A 22,037-nucleotide genomic window follows, 5' to 3' on the forward strand; every position below is an offset into this window, starting at 1 on the left:
TAAGAATGAGGTAATCACATTCAAAATATATATGTGTAAATGTTTTTTTTAATAAAAATATGATTAACTTGACATTGATACTCAAATTAAAATGAAATCACTGTCACATGAGCAGTTTTTTTAGTATATTATAAGTAAAATCATTAATATTTGCTATGTTGTTAAAATAGTAATATTAGGTATTGTGTAATTTATTTGTAACGTATTTCAATACATAATATGATTACACGGCACTACAGATAGTCTAAATAAGTACATCGAAGTACTTTAAAATGTTAAATAATATTATTATGTTTTGGGGAGTTGAATTGGAACAGAATATGAAAAAATAAAAATAAAATTACCTCAATAGAATTTTTTTCTATCTATTAAAGTTTCAAAAACTTCAAGAAACATTGCATCAACCGTTAATTCTGACCAAATTAATTTACTATAGCATGATAAAAAATATATACAATATTAAAATATTATTCTCATTTATTAAAATTACTATACATCTATACATATTATATTTAATCTTACACGTAGAAACAATTTTATATTAATTGTAAGAGTACATTTATATTGGTTGTATTATAATTTTGGGTATTGTAACAGCGTATTTCGGTGGTCACGATTTTACTCAGAACGTACTCTCACAGTCGTTTAAGGGGTTTGAATTAGGCAATATACACAGAAATAATAAAACAATTAAAATTCATACATTTAAATGTATACTAATTTAATTTTTAAGTACAATAAAAATTACAATAGTACCGTTTTTGGTTATTTCGTAACTACGAGATTATTATAGATTAAAACGGTTATCCACGAAAAAATAACCACTTAAGTCGTGGTTAAGAAACCATATTTTTACAAGATAAAAGAAGATAATAATACTTATTTTGATATATTATAATAGTATCGTAGTGTCGTAGTGGTGTGCACTATAAATTTCAGTGGAATGGTTCTTTTATCTGTTTCGCATAATATTATAATGTGTATATTATTCAACTATCCAGGTATCCAGTGCGCACAAGAATAATATTATAATATTATAATGTGTAATAAGTAAACCATAATACAAGCTTAATGCTTAAATAACATTATTTTTTTTAATTTTAGTTTTTGATGAAAAAATGATTAATAATGCTATTCATTTCATATTAATAATTTTTAGGATTTGTTTGATTAATAATAAGTAAAATATATAATATTTAATAAATATAAATCATTAAATGTTTTAAGTAACACAATTATTTTAGATAAGAAATAGTTATTTTTTGAATTGTCTAACTGAATGTATAGTTTTATAATGTTGAAGTAAAATGCATAGCAATAGTATACAATCATCTTACTCTGATTTTGAAAAAAAATATAAAAGATAAATACGCAACATTCTGTAGGTAATAAATATTCTAATCTAATTTTGTTTTGAGCTTATAAGAGGACAACAAAATATACTTATTTACATACATACCTAACTTCCTAATTTGGTAGAAAAATATTAGATAACGTTTGATATACCAAATAACTTTGAACAATTAAAAATCTTATCTTTCAAATGCATTTTCTATAAAAACTTACAGAAAACCGTAAAATATTTTTGATGACCTTTAAAAAAGCTTATTTTGATTAGGTTAAGTTTGAAATTATTTTTTATTGCAATATAATTTGTCTATAATTTGATTTTTTCATACATTTTATTAACAGTACATTATTATATAAAATTATTACAATTAGTATTATTGTAAATTTTATACATTATTCTTTTTCATCAAATATAAATTTCAATCTCCGTGGACATTCTTTACCAAATTATGTCAGTGTCTTTTAAATAAGTAATTTTTTCTTTATCTGAATACATAGGTAGACCTACTTTTAGAAACTAATTTCTCAATGGGAATTTTACCAATTACTGTGGAAATAACATTATTCTGGGGGGGAGGCAAGTGCCCCGTCACCCCCTCTGGAGACTCCCATGCACGATGTCACTTATATTTATAATATTTACCTGTTCCTTGTAGTAGAGATAAACGACTATTCAAAAGTGTTTTTTATGAATCTTCGAATTTTTAGCACATTTTATAAGAAGTACCTATTTTAAGCAAATGCTCAATAAGTACCTAATTCTTAATATAGAGACTATTATTACAAATAATTATTATTTATTTATTTTTTTTTTATATAATATGTTATACAATATAATAGCCATTTGAGTATTATACTAATACCAGTAATACCCTTATTATAGGTAGTTATTCATTCACATCGCGTTTTTCCATATTTCGTGAAATACGTTTGAGTCCATCTCACAAAACAAAACCCAATTTCTTATCACACAACTTCACGCGTGATGTATGTATAATGTATATTATGTATCTTTGAAATATGTATTTACAAAACAGGAACTAATCAACTAACTGAACTTTAACTTTACAACTCGTTTGTGTATAGTATAAAAACTATTAATTTATATTATAATAGATTATTATACCAAGGAAATAGCGAATATTATATTATATTACTTATTCTTCAGAATATTCAGTCTTTTAGAATATTGTTTTAAAGCTAATTTAATATGTTATTATCGAGGAAATAATTCTTAAATTTGTTTAAATAAATAATAATAATATTAATAATATACAATTAAAACAACCATTTTTAATTTAAAATAGTAAAAATAAAAAAATAATATATATATTTTAATTGGCAATCATTATTATTATAACTAACAAATTAATAATAACGAATCGAAAAATAAATTAAATTGCGAACAACGAATTTCGTTTTTATTTTCTAGATTGTAACGTTTAATGTTTCGAAATATAATATATGAAAAATAAATGACATCAAATGAAGTATATATATGGTGTTTAAGTATCCATTTCGCGAAATGCTATCCATACGTATAATTATTACACGATAAGTAGAAACAACGGTTCTATTTCGTGAAATTAATGCTAACGGTTGTCCATTTCACAAAACTATTTATAATGTGATATAATTTTATAGGTGTGATGTATAGGTACTGTACTGTAACAGTAGCGCTTAAATATATATTATATATATACGTATAGGTATAGGATTTAAAACTCACTCACAAACGTCTTACACGTCATTTATAAGTTGTATGAGTGTACAATAGTTTATTAAAGTATAATATAATACGTATAATTAGTATACTCGTTTTCACCAAACAAATTATATTTCAAATGATTATGAATGATTAAAACATTAGTATCCGTAATTTTTATGTCAGTAGTTTAGCATCAATATAATATAAATCTAAAATGTAGTATTATAGCTTTAAACATAAAATGTCCTATTCAGAATATATTAAACATATTACAATTTTTTTTCACCGTAAAACATTCTCCTAGACGGCACTAAAAATGAATATGAAAGTACACATGAGATCAAAAAAAAAAAGGACAAAATCAAAACGAAATAGATAGTTACAATAATATTATGCTATTGTTAGTATTTACTATGGGTCTATGAGAAAAAGGATGTACCGGGTGGGTGATTTATTGTAACAAGCATAATTAAGATAATATTCTTACTGTCTAAAATGCGCAATAAAATGTAGTTTTTCGAGCTAAGTAAAATTGATTTATACAAGAAAATGTAAAAAAAAAGAAACAAAAAATTACGAATTATTGCACGTACGTATGGGTATAATAAATATAAATTTTAAATAACAACACACGATAAATTATCTTTACAAATGTATACAAATATTATAGACTGCGCGTATGTACATAAGTTATCGCTACACAAATTTAGATCAATATTAGAATTAAATATACCTAATAATATTATAATAGATATAAACAAAAGTAATCGTATTATTCAATATTTTTTAAACAATAATGACAATAATAGCGAACAAACACGTCGATGAATATTTTATTATTATTATATTATTTACATGGTTTTAACTTATATAAACTGATTATCGGGTAGTTATATAAAAAAAAATAATTATTATTATTTCAAAAACCTAAAATAATTCTGACAACCGTGGAAGCTAATAATTTTAATATGTGAGAATCTGTAGTGTGACCATAGGCAAAGAAATATTTTGGGATCTTTTCTTTGGAGGATATGAGATAGCTCTATATGATAAGCCACTCCTTACAACACACGTATGCACACAATAATTCAACTCTCGTGTATTAAATTTACGTAGTAAACTTTAATTATTGATTTAGAACAAATAATTATTTATACAATATATGTCCTATTGTTTATTGCTCACAATCGGCAAATCAATTGTCTTATGTTGTAAAATATCAAATCATAGCATATTGCAATTGATTTGGAGAGAGTATTCGTTTTATATAGATATAACACGTGAAAAAATATTTTGTCGCGATATCTCGATCATACCCAAAAATTCCATAAGCTCAAAAACTGTAGAATAATATAAAAAAGTCAATATTACTTATGTTTACTATATAAGACCTTCGTTCCTGTACTCCACCAATCGTAATCTCATTAAATTCATAAACTTTCTTAACGTCTTTGGGCGTAGAGAGAGTGTAACTGAAATGTCGACTGATAGGAAAAAAATAATCATCAAACTGCGTATACTTAAATTTATGTACCAGATAAACGAATTATAATAACAGTGGCTTACATCGTATACAACGATGTGAGCACGCAGCAGAGGATAATGTTATTGACATGTGTCGATTCTGTAAGGGACAATCGGGGACGACGACGGTGACAGTGATGTGCACGATTACTCAATAATATTAATTTAAAGAACGGATACTGTGGAGGCATTTGCAGATTTTTTTTATCTCAAAACGAAACAGATTATTTGTAAAATATTAAAATAACGAAAATTTTTGCATTTTTTACTTGTTTCATTGTTTTGAGATAAAAAATAATAATAATAATAAACTTAAGGTTTTAAAAATATTACTACGATTATGTCAATAGAATGCCGAAAAATGAAGTGAACGTGAGACAAGAAGTTTCTAAAGATACAGCAAGATTTAGTTCACTGCAGTGGCGTCAACAATATTATAAGCTTTCGGTGAGTGTTGCTCTGTAAGGATTTGGTGGTGGTGAGGAATTTATGCTGAAAACATTGCGGGTGGTAAGTGTTTAATATGTAGCGACTACCCTGAGTTAATATTGTTTTCGAGTATATGTGCCACCGGATTCGCAACGAATTACTTTGCTGCCGATAGTCAATCGAAATATTATTTTATCGTCCGACCGTTGGGCAGTTGATCAAAAAAGAAATTTTTTAAAAATATAAACAAAAACGGTCTACGTCTGATTACGTGATCGTGAGACGATCTCACTGATCATAAATATTGCTATTGTACGAGGTAGTATAGTCGATACACCTACCGAATTTATTGTTAAATATTTTTCGAGCTTATAACCTATACGGCATTCGTTTAACAGTTCACCAATACAAATTGCATACATGGTACAAATCATTTGATTCGAGTGCGATTTAGCTGCTCACTAATGAAGTAAAACGACGATTTTTCAGACACCATCTTATAGTTTAAGTTTAACTTAACGATTTCGGATGAGTTTATAGGTACGTGTTATTAGGATAAACCAAAACGAAAGGATGGCAAGTTTTATAAACGTTTTTTGATCGCCTAACAGCGTTAATATATATTGTTTTTTTTTACACGCGATTACATGTATACATTCTGAAAACTTTGTAGGTCACCGTTATTATGATTTTCGGTGTAAGCACCAGCAGATGTCTGGTATACGGTATACGTAGGTGACCTGTTAAACGAATGCCCTGCAACCTACAAATTGTTATAGCGCTTTGACATATTTTCATATCTCCGCATTAAACGCGACTACTCTAAAATATTATAATATTTTATTTAATAATATACACAATAATAATAATAATATTATGATACATTTAATACGTTTTTGCATTTATGATCGGCCGATTAGAAGAGCGACGACGACGTGTCGGAAGACGTGACCATTATGTCGGAGCCGACCGCCTGTTGCTGATGGTGGTTCACGCCTCGCACGTTGTTGGCGTTGGCGTCGCAGTCGGCCAACACTTGGCCACCGCCGGACACCATGGCCACGTCGGCGGCGGCCGCAGCGGCCGCGGCTACGGCCACCGCGGTGGCGGCGTTCCGACTGCGGAAACCGCCGCCGTTGTTGTTGACCAACATGAGCGCGTCCGCCGACAGGCTGAGTATCTTGGCGCTGTGCTCCTGCGCCTTGGCCCTCAGGCACGCGATACTGTTGTTCCGGAACTCTTCCGAGTCCTGCGCCCGGTTGGCGGCCAGCTGCATGACGGCCGCGTGATGTTGCTCCATCTGCGACTGTATCTCTTGCTGGATCCGCCGGTGAGCTTCGGCGTTGGCCGCGCACTGCTGTTGCTGTTGCTGTTGCTGCTGCTGTTGCTGTTGCTGCTGCTGCTGCTGCTGTTGTTGCTGCTGTTGCTGCTGCCGGTCTTGCGCGACTGCGGAGTCTTGCTGTTGGTGTCGCTGCGGCGACATGTCCGTCGCCGTCTCCGGACTGGTCCTGGCCGGCCTCTTGCAGGGGTGGTTCTCCTCGTCGTCGTCCTCGTCGTCCTCGTCGTCCTCGTCGTCTTCCTCCTTGTCGCTCTTTTGACTGGCACCGCTACACACGGTGTTGTCGTCTTTCAGCTGGTCTGCCGCCTCGATCGACTTGCGGTGCATGCCTATAAAACATTCAGCGTGATAAATTGATTTTTACGGTTGTAACTGATGAGACGGTGGAGTGGAGGAAGGCTATTAGTTTTATTTTTATGATGTCAAAAATAAATATTTTTGTATTGAAACTTTAAAATTATTTGTCGTGTTCTTCGCAAAGCGATGCTGGCGATTGTCACATGTCTATGTGCATTATGCACAGTAACTATAAAGCTACCCACCTATATAGGTTTCTTTTATTTATTTTTTTATACGACGTTGCTGAAAAGCCAAACTATTTCATTTTGTAAAAAGTTGATATGTGTTAATTGACTTTGAAAAAGAAAGTTTTCCGTTATGTTTAAAAATTATTTCTTAATTTTAAATACATATATTAATACTTATTAAAATCAATAATCAAATTTACTATTTATTATAGAAGTGTTATTTAGAGTTATAACATATAAATGAAATCTAAAAATGATAAATTAGCCTAAATTAAAATTATTTCTAAACTGTTGTAATGAAGTATTGAAAAAACATTAAATATTCCTAATATTTATAATTTTAAAAGATTTAACTATCAAAGTATAAGCAATTTTACATTTTCTACATATTTTAATGCAACATTGATGAGTTGTGGAGGTTTACATCGTAACGCACGTCCGTAACGAGACAACGAGACCAACCATTTTAAAGAGGGGAAAAGATATCAATGCATAATGAATACGTATTCTATATATATTATATTTTGGTATTTATAGTGGTTTTTTTTTTTTAAATTTGAACATTGGTAGTGATATAATAGAATTTGCATGTTTAATGGAGTGGTGAGATGTTGAGGAATTAATACAATAATATAATCGCACTTGCACTAAAAGGCGTTAAAGTAAAGTACATGCCATGGAGTAGAATCCATCGGCCATTACGTTGGTAAAACAATGGCACTGTGATGGGAAACGAATCCTTAACAATGGACATTGTGCTAATTCATGAAGCTCATTTCAGTGTTTCCGTGGCAACCAATTTCCCGAACATTATAATGAGAATAATATAAGAGTGGGAGAAAAAGAGTGACGGATACGTTATTACTGTAATAGGTACTTACCAAGCAACCAGGGCGCGACACATTCATTCTCCTTTGCACTTTTCAGGATAGTCTCCGGCAGTGGTAATGAATGTCTGACCATAGCACCATAAAGTCCATATTCAGCCATAATTGTGCTTCTTCCCCAACACTTTTCGGTCTTTCGCCACTTGGCTCGTCGGTTCTGGAACCAGACCTGTGCGAAACAAAAACATTGTGGTTGTATTATATGTATATATATGTTGAGTGTTGTCGTCTCACGAGTTTACAATGGGGTACTTGATAAAAATAAAGAAAATACAATGTAATAGGCACAGAAATATCTTGTCTCAGCACAATACGAATAACGTATATTGTATTCTTGCAAGGAACCAGAGAAACTTACTTTCTTGTTATTATTTTTTATGAAAATAAAGGGTACTTATTACTTAGAAATATTTTATTCAATAAATATAATATACATATGAACATATCGTATTATCGTATTTATATAAATATAATGTGATTTTCATCATATTAAAATGTAAAATATCCACGTTATGTATAATATAAGCATAAGGTGTGCAATTTGATATACCTCTACATTTTTTGGAAAACGATTATTTGTTATAAAAATTAAAACGACATGACATTTAATTATATTTAAATTTATTAACGGAAATATTAAATTGGTACAAAAAATTGTGCTTGAGCAGATATCAATGACGGTTCTTTCAACAAGATAACAATATAATTTCGTACAACCCACGTTTTTAGATAGTAAATCTTAAATCGTGGTACAACCAGAATGTGTAAAATTCGATCGATATATCAATAGGCCACAACAATAAGCTTATAAAAATCGATCCTCTTTGAAAATAATTGACGGAAACGAATAAATAGGACTCGTGTATAATATCGACGTATCGTCATAGGTATAGACTATAGATGGCACGATAGTCAGGATTATTGTTCGGTCCGTTACACATACAAATCGGATTGGGTCGCAGTATCGTATAATATTATAATATATGCGCTCTCTTATATTTTATTAATATTAATAATATACGATGACAGTCACTGCCATCGTTGACGTCACGTATAGCTCAGTTAGCCGTGTCGCGGATTAAATCGGCCGGTCGTTATATATAATAAACGTCACTGCGTGAAACGGCAATAATTTTCACGAGTATCTACCCTCCAACCATCGTCCCACTACAACCACCAGTGGCAAGTTATTAGAAATTCATTGGCGGCGGCAGAGCGATGGTTTTGATGGTCGGGGATGTGGAAAGGGTACTGAGGGATGCCGGAGAACTGCTGCTAATCGAAGCACACCCTGCGGAATTCGACTTTATATTATTATCGTCATGTGTTTTCAGCGAAACCTCCCCGTCATCCTTAACTTATAACACACACACACACACACACACGCATACACTCATTTTTAAGTATTTAATATATATATATCTATTATAAACGTGTGCGCGCGTGTGTGTGTGTTTGGGCGGGTGGGTGTATGCGCGAGAGGGTATACGATAATGCGCCGGGGTAATCCGATTATGACGTTTCGTCGTCGAGTTAATTGAATCGGCGTGAAACGTACACGCGGGATTGGTGGGGGTGTATATAGCATTGAATGAACGGACTTTAGCGATGTCTTGCGAGGTGAGTAGAAGGGGGTTAATAATAAAGTGCAAATGGAAATATTTCAGAAAACTAATTATAATTTTTCGTCGTCAACCCGCATTCTTTTCCCTCTCCCCGAAATTTCGTTCCACCGGCGAGTTGCGAAATGGTGACAGGCTTAAAGTATAATATATTATTGTTGGTCAATGTTGTACTTATTATTATTATTATACGTTTATACATTACGAGGGGTGTCAATAATGTTATTCTCTTTAGAAAGTCGTACAATAGTGTTATCGATTACGAGTGGTTTGACCATCGATTAAAATATAGGTATAAATATGTCACTGTCAGTCTTTCAATGATGTAACAAATCAAATGTTTTGTTAATACATTTACAACTATAATTAGGAAATTATACTTAAATGTCTACTACTGGCGATTTTGATTATTTTGTTTAAGAAAATATTTAAATTTGGTTGGAACTTAAAATGGTGATGAAAAAGTGCACTGTTTATTATGTATAAATAATATATGTACCTATTATATTATGTTATGCTATTAACTGCTATATTTTGTTATGCTATATTATGTTATTCATGCATGTATACATCTATAATTCAAAAATAAGTTGATTATTAAGATCATGTCTAATACAGCCAGAAAATTAAATAAACATTTCTATCAATTATGGCTGAAATAAAGTTTGGGTGCCATTATCTAGGAAATATTGCTAAATACATCAATGTCTTAACAATAATGGACATTAATTGACCAATAACGTACAACATCTAATGTGATCGGGAATATCGTTATTGATTAGTCATTAACAATAATTCCTTAATTTACATCTTTGACAGTAACATATACATTCGTTAGGTACTATTATTATACCGGTTAATTCTATAATAATTTGATAGCTTTGTAATGCGGCTGTAAAAAATAAACGAAAAAATTCATTACAATATTGTCGTTTTGTCATAACAATAGGTGTGATATTATCGAAATCGAAATAATGAATATATAGTTGATACTATAAAACAAATTACAAATCGTGAATTATAGAGGTGTACAAATTGTGCACTTGACTATACAAGGGGCGTCACGAATGTTGCTCAAGGAAACCACTGCATAGAACTGTAGAGGCGGAAAAAAAATATAATGATGATGATGGTGATGATGGCCACTGCCCATTATGATGGTGTAACGATAATGAAAACGATCAATAAATACATTAATATACACTCATAGTATAAGTATTATATTTTTTGTCATTAATAATTTCGGGGCCTTCGATGTGTTGTGAAAAGACGAAGAAGACGTGTAATGAAAAGGTTTAGACACCCCTACAGGTATCTATATAATACAATAACATAATATTATACAGAACCTCTGTATTAAAATATAATAAATGAGCGTACGTTGTAAAAAAATCATAATAAACTTAAAATTTGGAAGGTATCTGTATTGAATAACGTGTATCCACCGACATTGTGTAATGTACATAATAATATAATACTTATGTAATATTATAATAATATATTCGTTTATGTTAATTCTATAAATTGAAATTAATAATCATTTTGAGCGTTTTGGACATCAGAGAGATTATTTGCAACAGCCTTTTGTATTTATACATTTATGTCATTTATAACATCGTTGTTTTGTTTTTGCCATTGATGCTATAATTTTTGGATTTTAGTATAGCTAACAAAGCGCGTAAGGGGTAAAATAATATTTGGCCATAGTCTACTTTCGTATTGTGTTTACCGATACGAGTTGTACAACTCGACCCACTTGAAACGAACGATACGGCAAATATAATCCGACTGGTATAATCGAACAATAATAAAATATATATTATACGGTCAAAAGTCCTACAATGACCAAAACTTTTTTGTTACAAACTCTCCAAACAATATTGTATTGTTTACCATATTGGTGTATAAACTGATGAAGTTTAATACACTTAATGCGTCATATTGCGTTATAATACACATATACCTTTTCTAAACGTCTTGACTTTTACTGTCTGTCTAGAAACACGTTCATATACTTAATAACAAAACGAACCTATATTTACACATAATAGTATAAATACAATAGTAATTAAATGATTAATTTATTATTTGATATTTAACTAAAAAATAAATATAACTGCCAAATTAGCGGTGAGGTTAGGTATCAGTAAACAATAGTTATCTGGAAAGATTTTAAGGAAATTTAATTTTGATTTTCTATTATCATTTTAGTGTTTAGTCTTTATTTTGTACCAGACCAAACTATTTTTTTTATACATATTTGTATAAATATGTAGCAAATGTTATATTTTTTATGTAATATCCAGAAAAGATGTTTGTTTTGAGAATTTATTGTGATAATGATTACAATATTTCAAATACAATAAAGCAATAGGTAATCAATTATTTTTAAGTATTTTAAACCTAGATATACGTTTTATAGATTGCGTCTGCAGGATGGAGTTTTTCTGGATGACTGGATAAACGGTAGTTTTAGAAAATCTGTGCTATCAAATATGATATAAAAATATTAGTTACTGTTTAAATACATATATTTGGTGCTTAAAATGTTTGAAAGCGGTTACTAATAATAATAATTAGGACTGTTCAATGATAATATGATGTAGTTAAATATTTTTATAAACCTAATGAATGTGCAGCAGTGTTAACTGTTTTTCTCTATGTAGGTATTATTAAGTATATGTGCATTAAGTAAAGTGTTTTCAAAACTTTTTGAATACATTTAATATTTAAGATATTATTGGCTTGTAATATTATTTTATTATTAAAAAAAAAACAACTTTTTAAAAGATTATAATTTTATTTTTATTTCGCCACAAGTGAGCTTATCTTTACTGTGATTAAACAAAAGGACCCTCAACCCTTGACGTAGACACAACGACTATCGTCTGATGAAGTGATTTCTGTTTTAGGTAAAATGTGAGCGTGTTTTCACCCTCCAGGAATTTATTTGAAAGGTTTTTTTTTTTGTTTTGTTCAAAAAAGGTTAAGAAATGCCAACGAAAAGTATTATTTTTGTCTCTATATTTTGATAAACGTGAAAAAAAATATAAATGGACATGTCTGAGCAATAAGATAATGACTAATACGATAAATGACGTCCTTTGGTTTTTATAATAAACAAGAAAACATGAAAAATTATAGTATGGATTTATGTATGTACTGGGACTCAGTAAGTAATGGAGTAATACTTATACCTCAATAAGTATTACTCCATTATTCTTATGTATTACCTATTAATATAAAGTAGCAATATTATAATAAAATTAAGATTTTGTATTGAATCCATAATAATAAATCAATTGTAATTATACATATTAAGTTTTTAGTTAGGTATTCTTAAATTATTCAATTCTGTATTGATTCATAAAAATTATTACCATTCATATTAAAAGTATTGGATATTTAAAATGAGTAGTTTTCACTGTTTTTTTAGAACCTTAATATTTATATTTTGCATGTAATTTAATTATGTATTTATAAGAAAAGTTGAATAAATTATTAAAATTACAATACCTATCTAATAATAAATTTTAAATTTGACTTTTGAAAATGTCTTATTATAGAAGTATACATTGTAACTTAGCTAATAATATAATAGATAGTTGCAGTTCAATCTAGTGTATAATCCAAAATCATGTTTATAAATTGCAAATTAAGTTCTTTAATAAATAGCATCTGCCGTCCCCTATTTAAGGACTTCAAATAACTCGATTATCTCTTCTATTATCTCCCCCTATCAGATTGGCGACTCAAATGTTAATAGAATACCACGAGTAGGTATGGTTACGTAACTGGCTCATGTGTATGTTTTAAAATCATATTAATCGTTATTATTGTTTTTAAATAATTTTATTTTGATAAGAGTAGATCTTTTCGCGCTAATATTTAGCTGAATTCTCTCAAATATTTGGACTCTAGTACTAAATTTTATATTAATAACACGCGATTGTTTAACAAACGACGTTTGCACTGATATTTGTGATATTTGCCCTTCAAATAATGTACGTAGGTACGTCGTAAGACAGCGGTAATTCATTTTTGGTAGACTCCGGCTTGTCTGTAGAGATAATGTAAGTAGGTATAGATGTACATCTCGGCAGTGGTGGTCGAATGACAAGTTGACCGTAGGGGTAAGGAGAAAAGTGTGATGGCGATGGCAAAGGAAACTGGGTCTTACACACACTAGCGTTCATATAGTGCATGTTATTATATACACACATAACGGTATGTGTATATATAATATTATATACATATATAGATACGTTAACGTTCATGTATATAGAAGAGGAATGCCAATACCGCGGCTCGCACATACCGTCCGACAGACCGGCCGTTTCTATAAGGGTCATTAATTTTGTTTGAGAACTCGGTAAGTGGAGGATTAACGAATTAGCGGGTGGCATTATGTGCGCCGGCACGGAAAAGGGCGTCCGCGAACGTAATTTATGGGCATCCGGGAAAAGTCAATTATCCGCTCGCCGAACACCGCGCGCGCACATTCTTGGGACGCCCGCCACTGCCCACACCGCGTCGCCGCGCCCCGACGATATTATGTTCCGCCTGCGTACGGTCGCCGTATCTGCCAGGAAAAGAAGAAGAAGGAAGAGGAGAAGGAAAAGGAAGAAGACGTCGACGACGTGTAGTACAGGAGTGAGCGAAAGATAGAGACGGACGGAGAGCGAGATAGAGGAACAGAAGGACAGAAAGAAGACGCGTGCGCGAGGAGAAAAGAGAGAAAAATAGTTCTTTTTGGCGGTGGTGACTACGACAAAGACCGATTTAATAAAACTGTTCACGGACCGACCAGCGGCTTCACGTATATGTATTGTATAATATATATATATATATATGTGTGTGTGTGTGTAAGCTTTTTTTTTCACTCCGTGCCCACAGATTCCTTTTGTCATCGCTAGCAGCATATGTTTTTCTTTTTTTTCCTCGTCCGCAAATGTCGCCTAGTTTTTTTTCTCTTTTGTCCAATACGTGCCCTTTTACCTTATTCAAAACCAGCCCAACGGAGATCGATTTTCCTACTTAAATAATTTATATGAGATTTTGTTGAATAGTACACGACAATATACACGACATATATGTTGTATATACGTGCAGTAGGTAAAGTTGCAGGGAACATACTATTATCGTTATATACATTTTTTTTTCACTGTTGTCCAGTAAACTCATAAATATATATTTTATAAGGAAAAAAAAATATAGTGAACAACGTGGACAGAGGTCCATTTATTTTTCCTTCCGCGGTAGGGGAGAGTGAGATGACTAGAAGTAGATTTTTCCTCCCACCAATTACTAAAAAATATATTAGAATTAATTATAAACTTTTCAAAATATCTGAGCCATAAGAAAAATCTAGTAAAATTTTTATACTACATAAAATGTTAAATTAATTTTCTGATAAAGCTGATAAATCATAATTTGCATAGGGACAATTTCCTCCATCTCTCCTCTACAACTAAAATACGTCCCCGAGTGTAGAATAAGATACTTAATAATCGTAAGCTATTGCACAGTCAAATATATTAACAAAAACTGAGTGTTAACATTGAATGAAGCAAACTAATGTCTAAGTACTTGTACAATTTTCAGATATCCTTCAATGCATTAACATTCCCAGTAGCGACGTCTTTATCTTTAACACCCTTCATTTATTTACGGTGTAGCTGTCGAGGTCTATTGATGAGTGAATAACAAATGCAATTTAAGAGACAAATACGAATGGAATTAATGGTTTTCATTTTTGCATGACAATAGTTACAAACAATAGTCGAATGATAATAATAAGTACATATATACAAAGCACATAAAATCTGGCCATTTAAATAAGTATTGTTGAATGAAGATTATAGTAGGATCGACAAAAAATAAAATAAACAACACAATTAGTTATAATAATAATATGTAATATTTTACTTTAACTATACTCGTATCTAGGTAGGTATGAAAAGTAAATTGTATTTTAAAAATGTAAGTATAATATTTACGATATATAAATTATACACGAAGTACACATAAGCAATACTATAATGTCTATAATGCAGTAAACACCCAGAGTGCATTGGATCGTCTTTATAATATATTTAAGTGACCTTATGAGCTTGCTACAGAAACAAACGATCGAGTGATTTACATTTACAATAATAATTAATTGATGTAACGAATAGGAAATATGGTATAATCGTATGTAATAAATAATGATGGAATTTTATACGGAAACTTTGTTTTTATATAACTGAAAAATATATTAAAATGGTTTTATAAATGTCGGTAATAGTGGTAGGTATAAACCAATATTTAATAATAATAATAATAATAAAATTAAACTTTATAGTCCATGTAAAAAAAGTATGTACGTTACTCTCAATACTGTTTATATATCACGCATAAATTATTGAATTACAATTATGTTTTTTATTTAATTTTAACCACGTTTGTGTTTCATACAAAACTAACGCGACGGCAATTAATCAATTTATCGTGGTGGGACGCGTTGTGGTGGTAATCGGGGTACTATATTATAGTTGGGTAAAATCCAAGTATCTGCAACGATGAACCGTAGTTGACCCGATTAGTTAACAATGTGCTTTGAACAGAGACATTGCAGGCTCTGCAGGGGCCATGGGATATGTCTGTGAATCAATCTTCAGTAGGTATTTTAGAGGATTAGCCCTTAGTGTGATTAATTTGGAATCGATCAGGGTGCCGAATAGCTCATAATGTACCTACAGGTTTCACAAACTGTGGTTGTGTGAGGTATATGGACCGTCAGCATAAAATGATGTCAATTAAATGCCAAGGTTGGCCGACCCCACTTGTGTGGTGTTAAGATGTATAGAGAGAAAAATCTACACATTAAGATGTATTTATGTAATAGGGCGTTAATTAAAAAATGCTTAAAAACTTGATGAAAAATTCTTCGTAAAAACTTATCGACTAAAACGTGAATCGTTCATTTTAATTTTTATACTAGTATAGATATACTATATTATGAGTATTGGATAATATATTTTTGATATTAAATACTTTACTTAAGTCATCTTTTAATTTCAAGACGTTATAATTCATTTTCCTAGTGTAATTATTTGCATTGTATTAATGCATTTTGTATTGATTGAAATTGTAAAAATTATTTAATTTTATTTAGTGAATATGGACATTTTGTTGAATAATGATTATATATTTTTTAAATATTTCAACTGTTGATTTTACAAAAAATGATTATTATTTTAATTTTGGTTAATGATTAAAAGATTAATTTTTTTAAATAATTAAATTTGTTATATCTTACACAACTTGAATTTATTTTGTTTAAAATAATTTTGTTCGAATAAAAATAAATTTCATAGCCGATTTTTAATATTTAAAAAAAATGAATATCAAGGTTTAAGTTTGATATTTATAAAATAATTCACTAGGCTTATAAGTTTTAACTAATAAATTAAAGACTGTTTATTTTATTTTATTTTATGTATACATTTGTCAAATTTTTTCTTACTTTCCTATAACTAGTGATTTTCATCATTGTGTATTTTTACTGTTTTTATGTACCTTGTTCTTTTGTTTTAATGTATTTAATTTCGAATTTTTTTTTAAGATAGAAACGGATACTAACTCTAACTGTCTGTTGAGAGTTTTTCTCGCTCTAAATAATTTTTATATTTTAATGATATTTGATATTTTCTAACTATATGAGTTGCTCTTTAATTTTTCACTAGTAATTTTAGGATATTTATAATTTAATCTTGTTAAAATTGGTATCATGTTATCGGTGGTTAAAATGTATTTACAACTTGCGGTTGGTTTTTACCTTATTAAAAGAAGTTGTTTTCATATTTTATTCTCAAGTAGTTTTGTGTATAGTTTTATTTTTTTCTAACCAATTTATTGATATACATAATACGATTTCATACCAAAACTAATAGTCTAGTTATAGAGGGTAAGAGGTACTACACAGTACACACAGAGTGTGGTTTAATGGTGTCATATTAGATAGCTTTCCTGACTATACTAATATAATAATTATTAAAACATTGTATGGGGGGTTATTCTTTTAAAAGTATGATTGGGTGATCTGATTCCTACTTAATGATTATGATAATTATTTTTTTTTTTCATAAAATCAACTAAGCAGCATCTATCCCAATTAATGATATTGGTGTAGTCGTGCAAATAACCGAAACCGACTGAATTGAATTAATTAGTGTCTATATTAATAATAATATTTTAATAATCAAATTAATAACACTGTTATAATAATAAAAATCACAAACAATTTTTAAAATAATAATGACATGATAATTAAAGGAAATCTCATTACTGAGCATTTAAATGTGGAACATATTAAAATTTGAACTTTATTCAAAAAACGTCTATTTTTTTTGTTCTGTTAACTCGGTTACATTAGTCGGTATTAGATACCTAAGTACACAAAATTCTTACTGTACTGACATGCACTAACCAATCGTGTCGCTAAATTTATATGAACTACTGAAAAAAACGTGTTAAAATATTATAAAGCGTATCCACTTTGATAAAAAAAAAAAAAACTGATCTATTTAATTGTATAGGCATAGTACAAAATATGTCTCATGTTTATACTAACCTAACTGCAGCCTTTAACCCATATATCTACCGATCTTCCTGCATATTATTAATTATCCGTGTAATGGAAAAAAATATTTTATGTCAAAATTTTTTTAATTATAACCTAACCTAATATTCAAATGTATAATTTGAAATGTCACGTTATCAGTCCTGTACAAAACAAATTTTTCAATGAATAAGTTTTTACTATTGATCAGTAATAGAACATTATGGTTATGAATACCACATATATTATAGTAATATGTGATTCTTTCTATATCATTAACAACACAACTACATAAATACATAAGCATAGAAAATATTAAATGATTTTTTTCCAATAACATATTTATTTATAACCCGGACAGTTCATTGCGATTATTAATCATAACTCATAATATTATTATTATTTAGATTTTTTTATCCAAATAGATTCTGAATTTATATATATATATATAAGTTTAGCAGTGCGTGTTTGCGAAATATCATATTTTTAAATTTGTTTTGAATTTTCAAAATTTGTACAACATTAATGATACCAATATATTATGTAAATACACATTATACCTACATGCGATATATTAAATTATAAGTTTATGTATAGGTATATTACAGTGTTAACAGAGTTTAACTATTTATGTGGCGTGATGTTGAATACTTTCGTGGAAATTGACAATTTATAGGTATACGCGAACGTTGTAAGATGAACTTCCACAGGGCGAAACGAATAAGATAGAGAAACAAAAAAAAAAAAACATTAAAAACGAACAAAAAAAACATCTACCAACGGACGGACGTAGAACAATGGAGAAAAATGAGAGTATCGGTGTGGAGGTTGAGGATAGTGGTTGTTTTTGAGCAGGGGGTGTGAACCCGAGTCGAAAGAGAAAAGGATGTAATATATATATATATATATCATATATAAAAAGAAGAAAAAATAATAATAAATAAATAGTGGCGAAGAGGGAAGGGGCAGGAAAAAACGGGAGAAGGTTTATGGTATTAAACGTATAAACATGATAAACGGGTAGTTTAGATGCTCAGCGGTCCGTGGTTTGGCGTCTGTAATCGAATTATCTGTTGTCGAGGCGCATGTCCTGTCCGCCGCCACCGCCGCCGCCGCCGCCGTCGTCGTCCGAAACTTTGTTAAGTCGATATGTGTGTGCCACACAGCCATTGGGGCCGACAAATTATTGATATTTATCGTCCGCGTTACACCCACAAGCACGTCGTTATAATAATATAACGTAGAATATACCGAACCGTCGGTCGTGCGGACCGTCGGCGAGGGAGTGTGCGGAGGCGAAGGTTGACTGTATATATATATGCAGACAGAATTAGAGAGAGAGAGAGAGAATGAGCAGAGGTATAGAAAGAACGAGAAACAAACGCGAATTTATTGCCCGTGTGGGTTTTGATTTAGCAATATAATATACATAATATTATTATTATTAAATTATTATACGTATACGTATACGACTACAATTCAGTGTGCAATTTCCACTCGCCCCGACGCAGTGACTTTAATTAAATCTCGTTCAAAATAAACTCCTCTTCCCCCTACCGCCATTACGGGTACCTATATACATACTACTTCTATTACAAACTGTTACTTGCTAGTACACGATATTATAACGTTACGTAAATAAATTCTGCTGTGATATTTCTACTGACGTGGGCAACCCAATATCTAATACATAATAATATGGTATAGGTATTATATTATACGTTATTAAATAATATGATGTGTTCACTCTAATTCGTGTAAATATGGTATTATAACACCATACTATACTCAATAGTTATAACGTAAAAGTGTTAAAAGTGTGAGTTAAAGGTTTCGGATCATCAAAATAAATAATTAAGCTACCAGCCGTTCTTTTGAGCTCAACTTTTTTAAGACATAAAAATACGTAATACCAACGTTAAATTTAAACGTTTTTCTATTATACATTTTTGTATGTTTTCTTATAACAAAATTAGCAAAACTTGACTCGTATAATGTTTATTTATTTGTGGACGTATGATAATTTAAAATAATTATATACTTATTATAAAACTGTATTTTAAGATTAGGGGTTTAGAATTAAATAGTGTATAGGTATTATGTAAATGAATGACATTTAAATCAAAAATAAATTGGTTAAGTGTATTTAATACGTACTTATTAATTTCACGAGAAAAATCGACCAAAGAAATTGTTACTTTTAAACTTAGAACTTTGTTAAAATAAAATAGGAGAATCTGTAAGAATCTAAAAAAAAACAATAGATCAAATTACTAAATATCAGTTCCGATTTCGGATTTGTTTCTTAAAACAAATTAAATAACAGTTTAGGTAAAGTTTTGGTCCCAAAGTTTTCCAAAGATCCAGTTTTTTGTATAAGAATCTAATAAAGTAAAAAGAAAAATGTTAACTAAACGATAAAAGTTTAAAAGATTGTTTTAGAATTCATTACTGAAGATTTCGATAATAAGTAACTATTAGTTACCTAATTATTCTGTCTTATGGTGTAATTAATCAAATTTTCAATATGTCAAGTTCAATTTTAACATTTTTTTTTTTATCACATATTTATTATTTATTACATTCTACAGATTAAATATATATATATATATATATATATATATATATATTTATAATCTATTAATACATATAATTTACTGTATCCATAATCCATATTATAAAGCTTAACCTGTTGCGCTCATTGGAAAATGTATGAAAATTCCAACTAAAATATACTTTTAAGCGATCTAATTATATAACAATAAAAATTCAAAATAGCATCGGAGAAGTTGATTGTTTTTATTGTTCTATACTTTTTATTTTACTTTTTATCTTTATAAAATAAAGATTGACGTTTTTATTGATCTTATTATGTCTATATATATCACGCCTGTGTTTTATTAATCTTTTAAATGTCCGATTAATACATAACTTACAATTTTAAATGAAAACAGGTGCATTGTGGGTTGAGATTTTATTTTTTAACCCTTCAATTTTTAGATTAAAAACACACTGTTAAGTGTTAAAAATAGTTGAAGAAATTAGGACAACATCCAAAATTCATTTATTTATCGTGTGAGACAAACGCAAAGCTATACAACATACTAATTTCGGGTTAATCATTGGATAGGTCATTTAAATTAATCTTTTCAGTGTTCAGTTTGCTGTTTTTATATTTTAATTTAAATCAAGCGCGTATGCCAATAGCTGTCATGGATTTTAAATGACGTTATGTAAAATTAGATTCGTAAAAATTCAAAACGAGGTAATCACATTTCTAAATACCAACCGCACAAAATAATATAAAACAAATAAATGCAGTGAGATATATTTCTGGTCGACTAATAAGTAATTTTGATTTTAGATTAACGTTCGTTGTATTATTCGCAAAACTATAACAAAGACGAACGGATCTTCTACAATATTATACTCCATTGTACTTCATGCAAAAAAGTTTGGTAATGGAACTATACTATATCATTGTGCTCACCGCACGTACAAACATTGAAACACACAAACGCACACATTAGAGCACATCACGATATAATGTAACAGTACGAGCCTCGTGTCTTTGCTGGTTCCGTTGTTGGGGTGAGTGTTAACCCTTTTTGGCGAGGGCAATAATTTCGTTTCACCAGCTGTTTAATGTGTGTAAATGTGTTTGCTACGAGGGTGTTTGCAATTTGTTACGACGTCCATGTGTGTGTGTATTTGCTACCAGTGAGTACCATGTGTATGTATATATATATATATATATATATATATATATATATATATTATATAGACAGAGAAAGATAGGGTTTCCGGGCGAGAGTATATATTATTATGTAGGTATATGTCTAAACAAAAAGACATATATTTTAAGACGGCGCACTACTCTGCTATATAAATACCTGAACGCATTCTCGGTCTTAAGGTCGGTCCAACAGTTAACGTTTTATAAGCCGTGATGTGAATTTATATCGTCTAAACGACAATGGTTATAAAGCGGCACGTCAGATGATAATAAAGCGTCAGTGAGCGGTAAAAACGTATGTTCTTAATAT

At 30.1% G+C, this 22,037-nt stretch overlaps 1 protein-coding gene across 2 annotated transcripts in view; it reads right to left on the reverse strand.

Annotated features, from left to right (window-relative positions):
- Nucleotides 1–3,100: 3,100 nt before the first annotated feature.
- LOC114129807 (diencephalon/mesencephalon homeobox protein 1-like) overlaps nucleotides 3,101–22,037 on the reverse strand; it is an 86,054-nt gene continuing 67,117 nt past the window's right edge. For both annotated transcript variants that reach the window (XM_050199785.1, XM_050199784.1), the window contains exons 5-6: nucleotides 7,759–7,933; nucleotides 3,101–6,679 (exon numbers count right to left, since the gene is read on the reverse strand). In XM_050199785.1, the coding sequence (XP_050055742.1) occupies nucleotides 5,928–6,679; nucleotides 7,759–7,933 (927 nt within the window). In that variant the 3' untranslated portion in view covers nucleotides 3,101–5,927. The remainder of the gene's footprint in view (nucleotides 6,680–7,758; nucleotides 7,934–22,037) is intronic.

Source organism: Aphis gossypii, chromosome 2, assembly GCF_020184175.1.
Source record: "Aphis gossypii isolate Hap1 chromosome 2, ASM2018417v2, whole genome shotgun sequence".
Classification (NCBI taxonomy): Eukaryota; Metazoa; Arthropoda; class Insecta; order Hemiptera; family Aphididae; genus Aphis; species Aphis gossypii.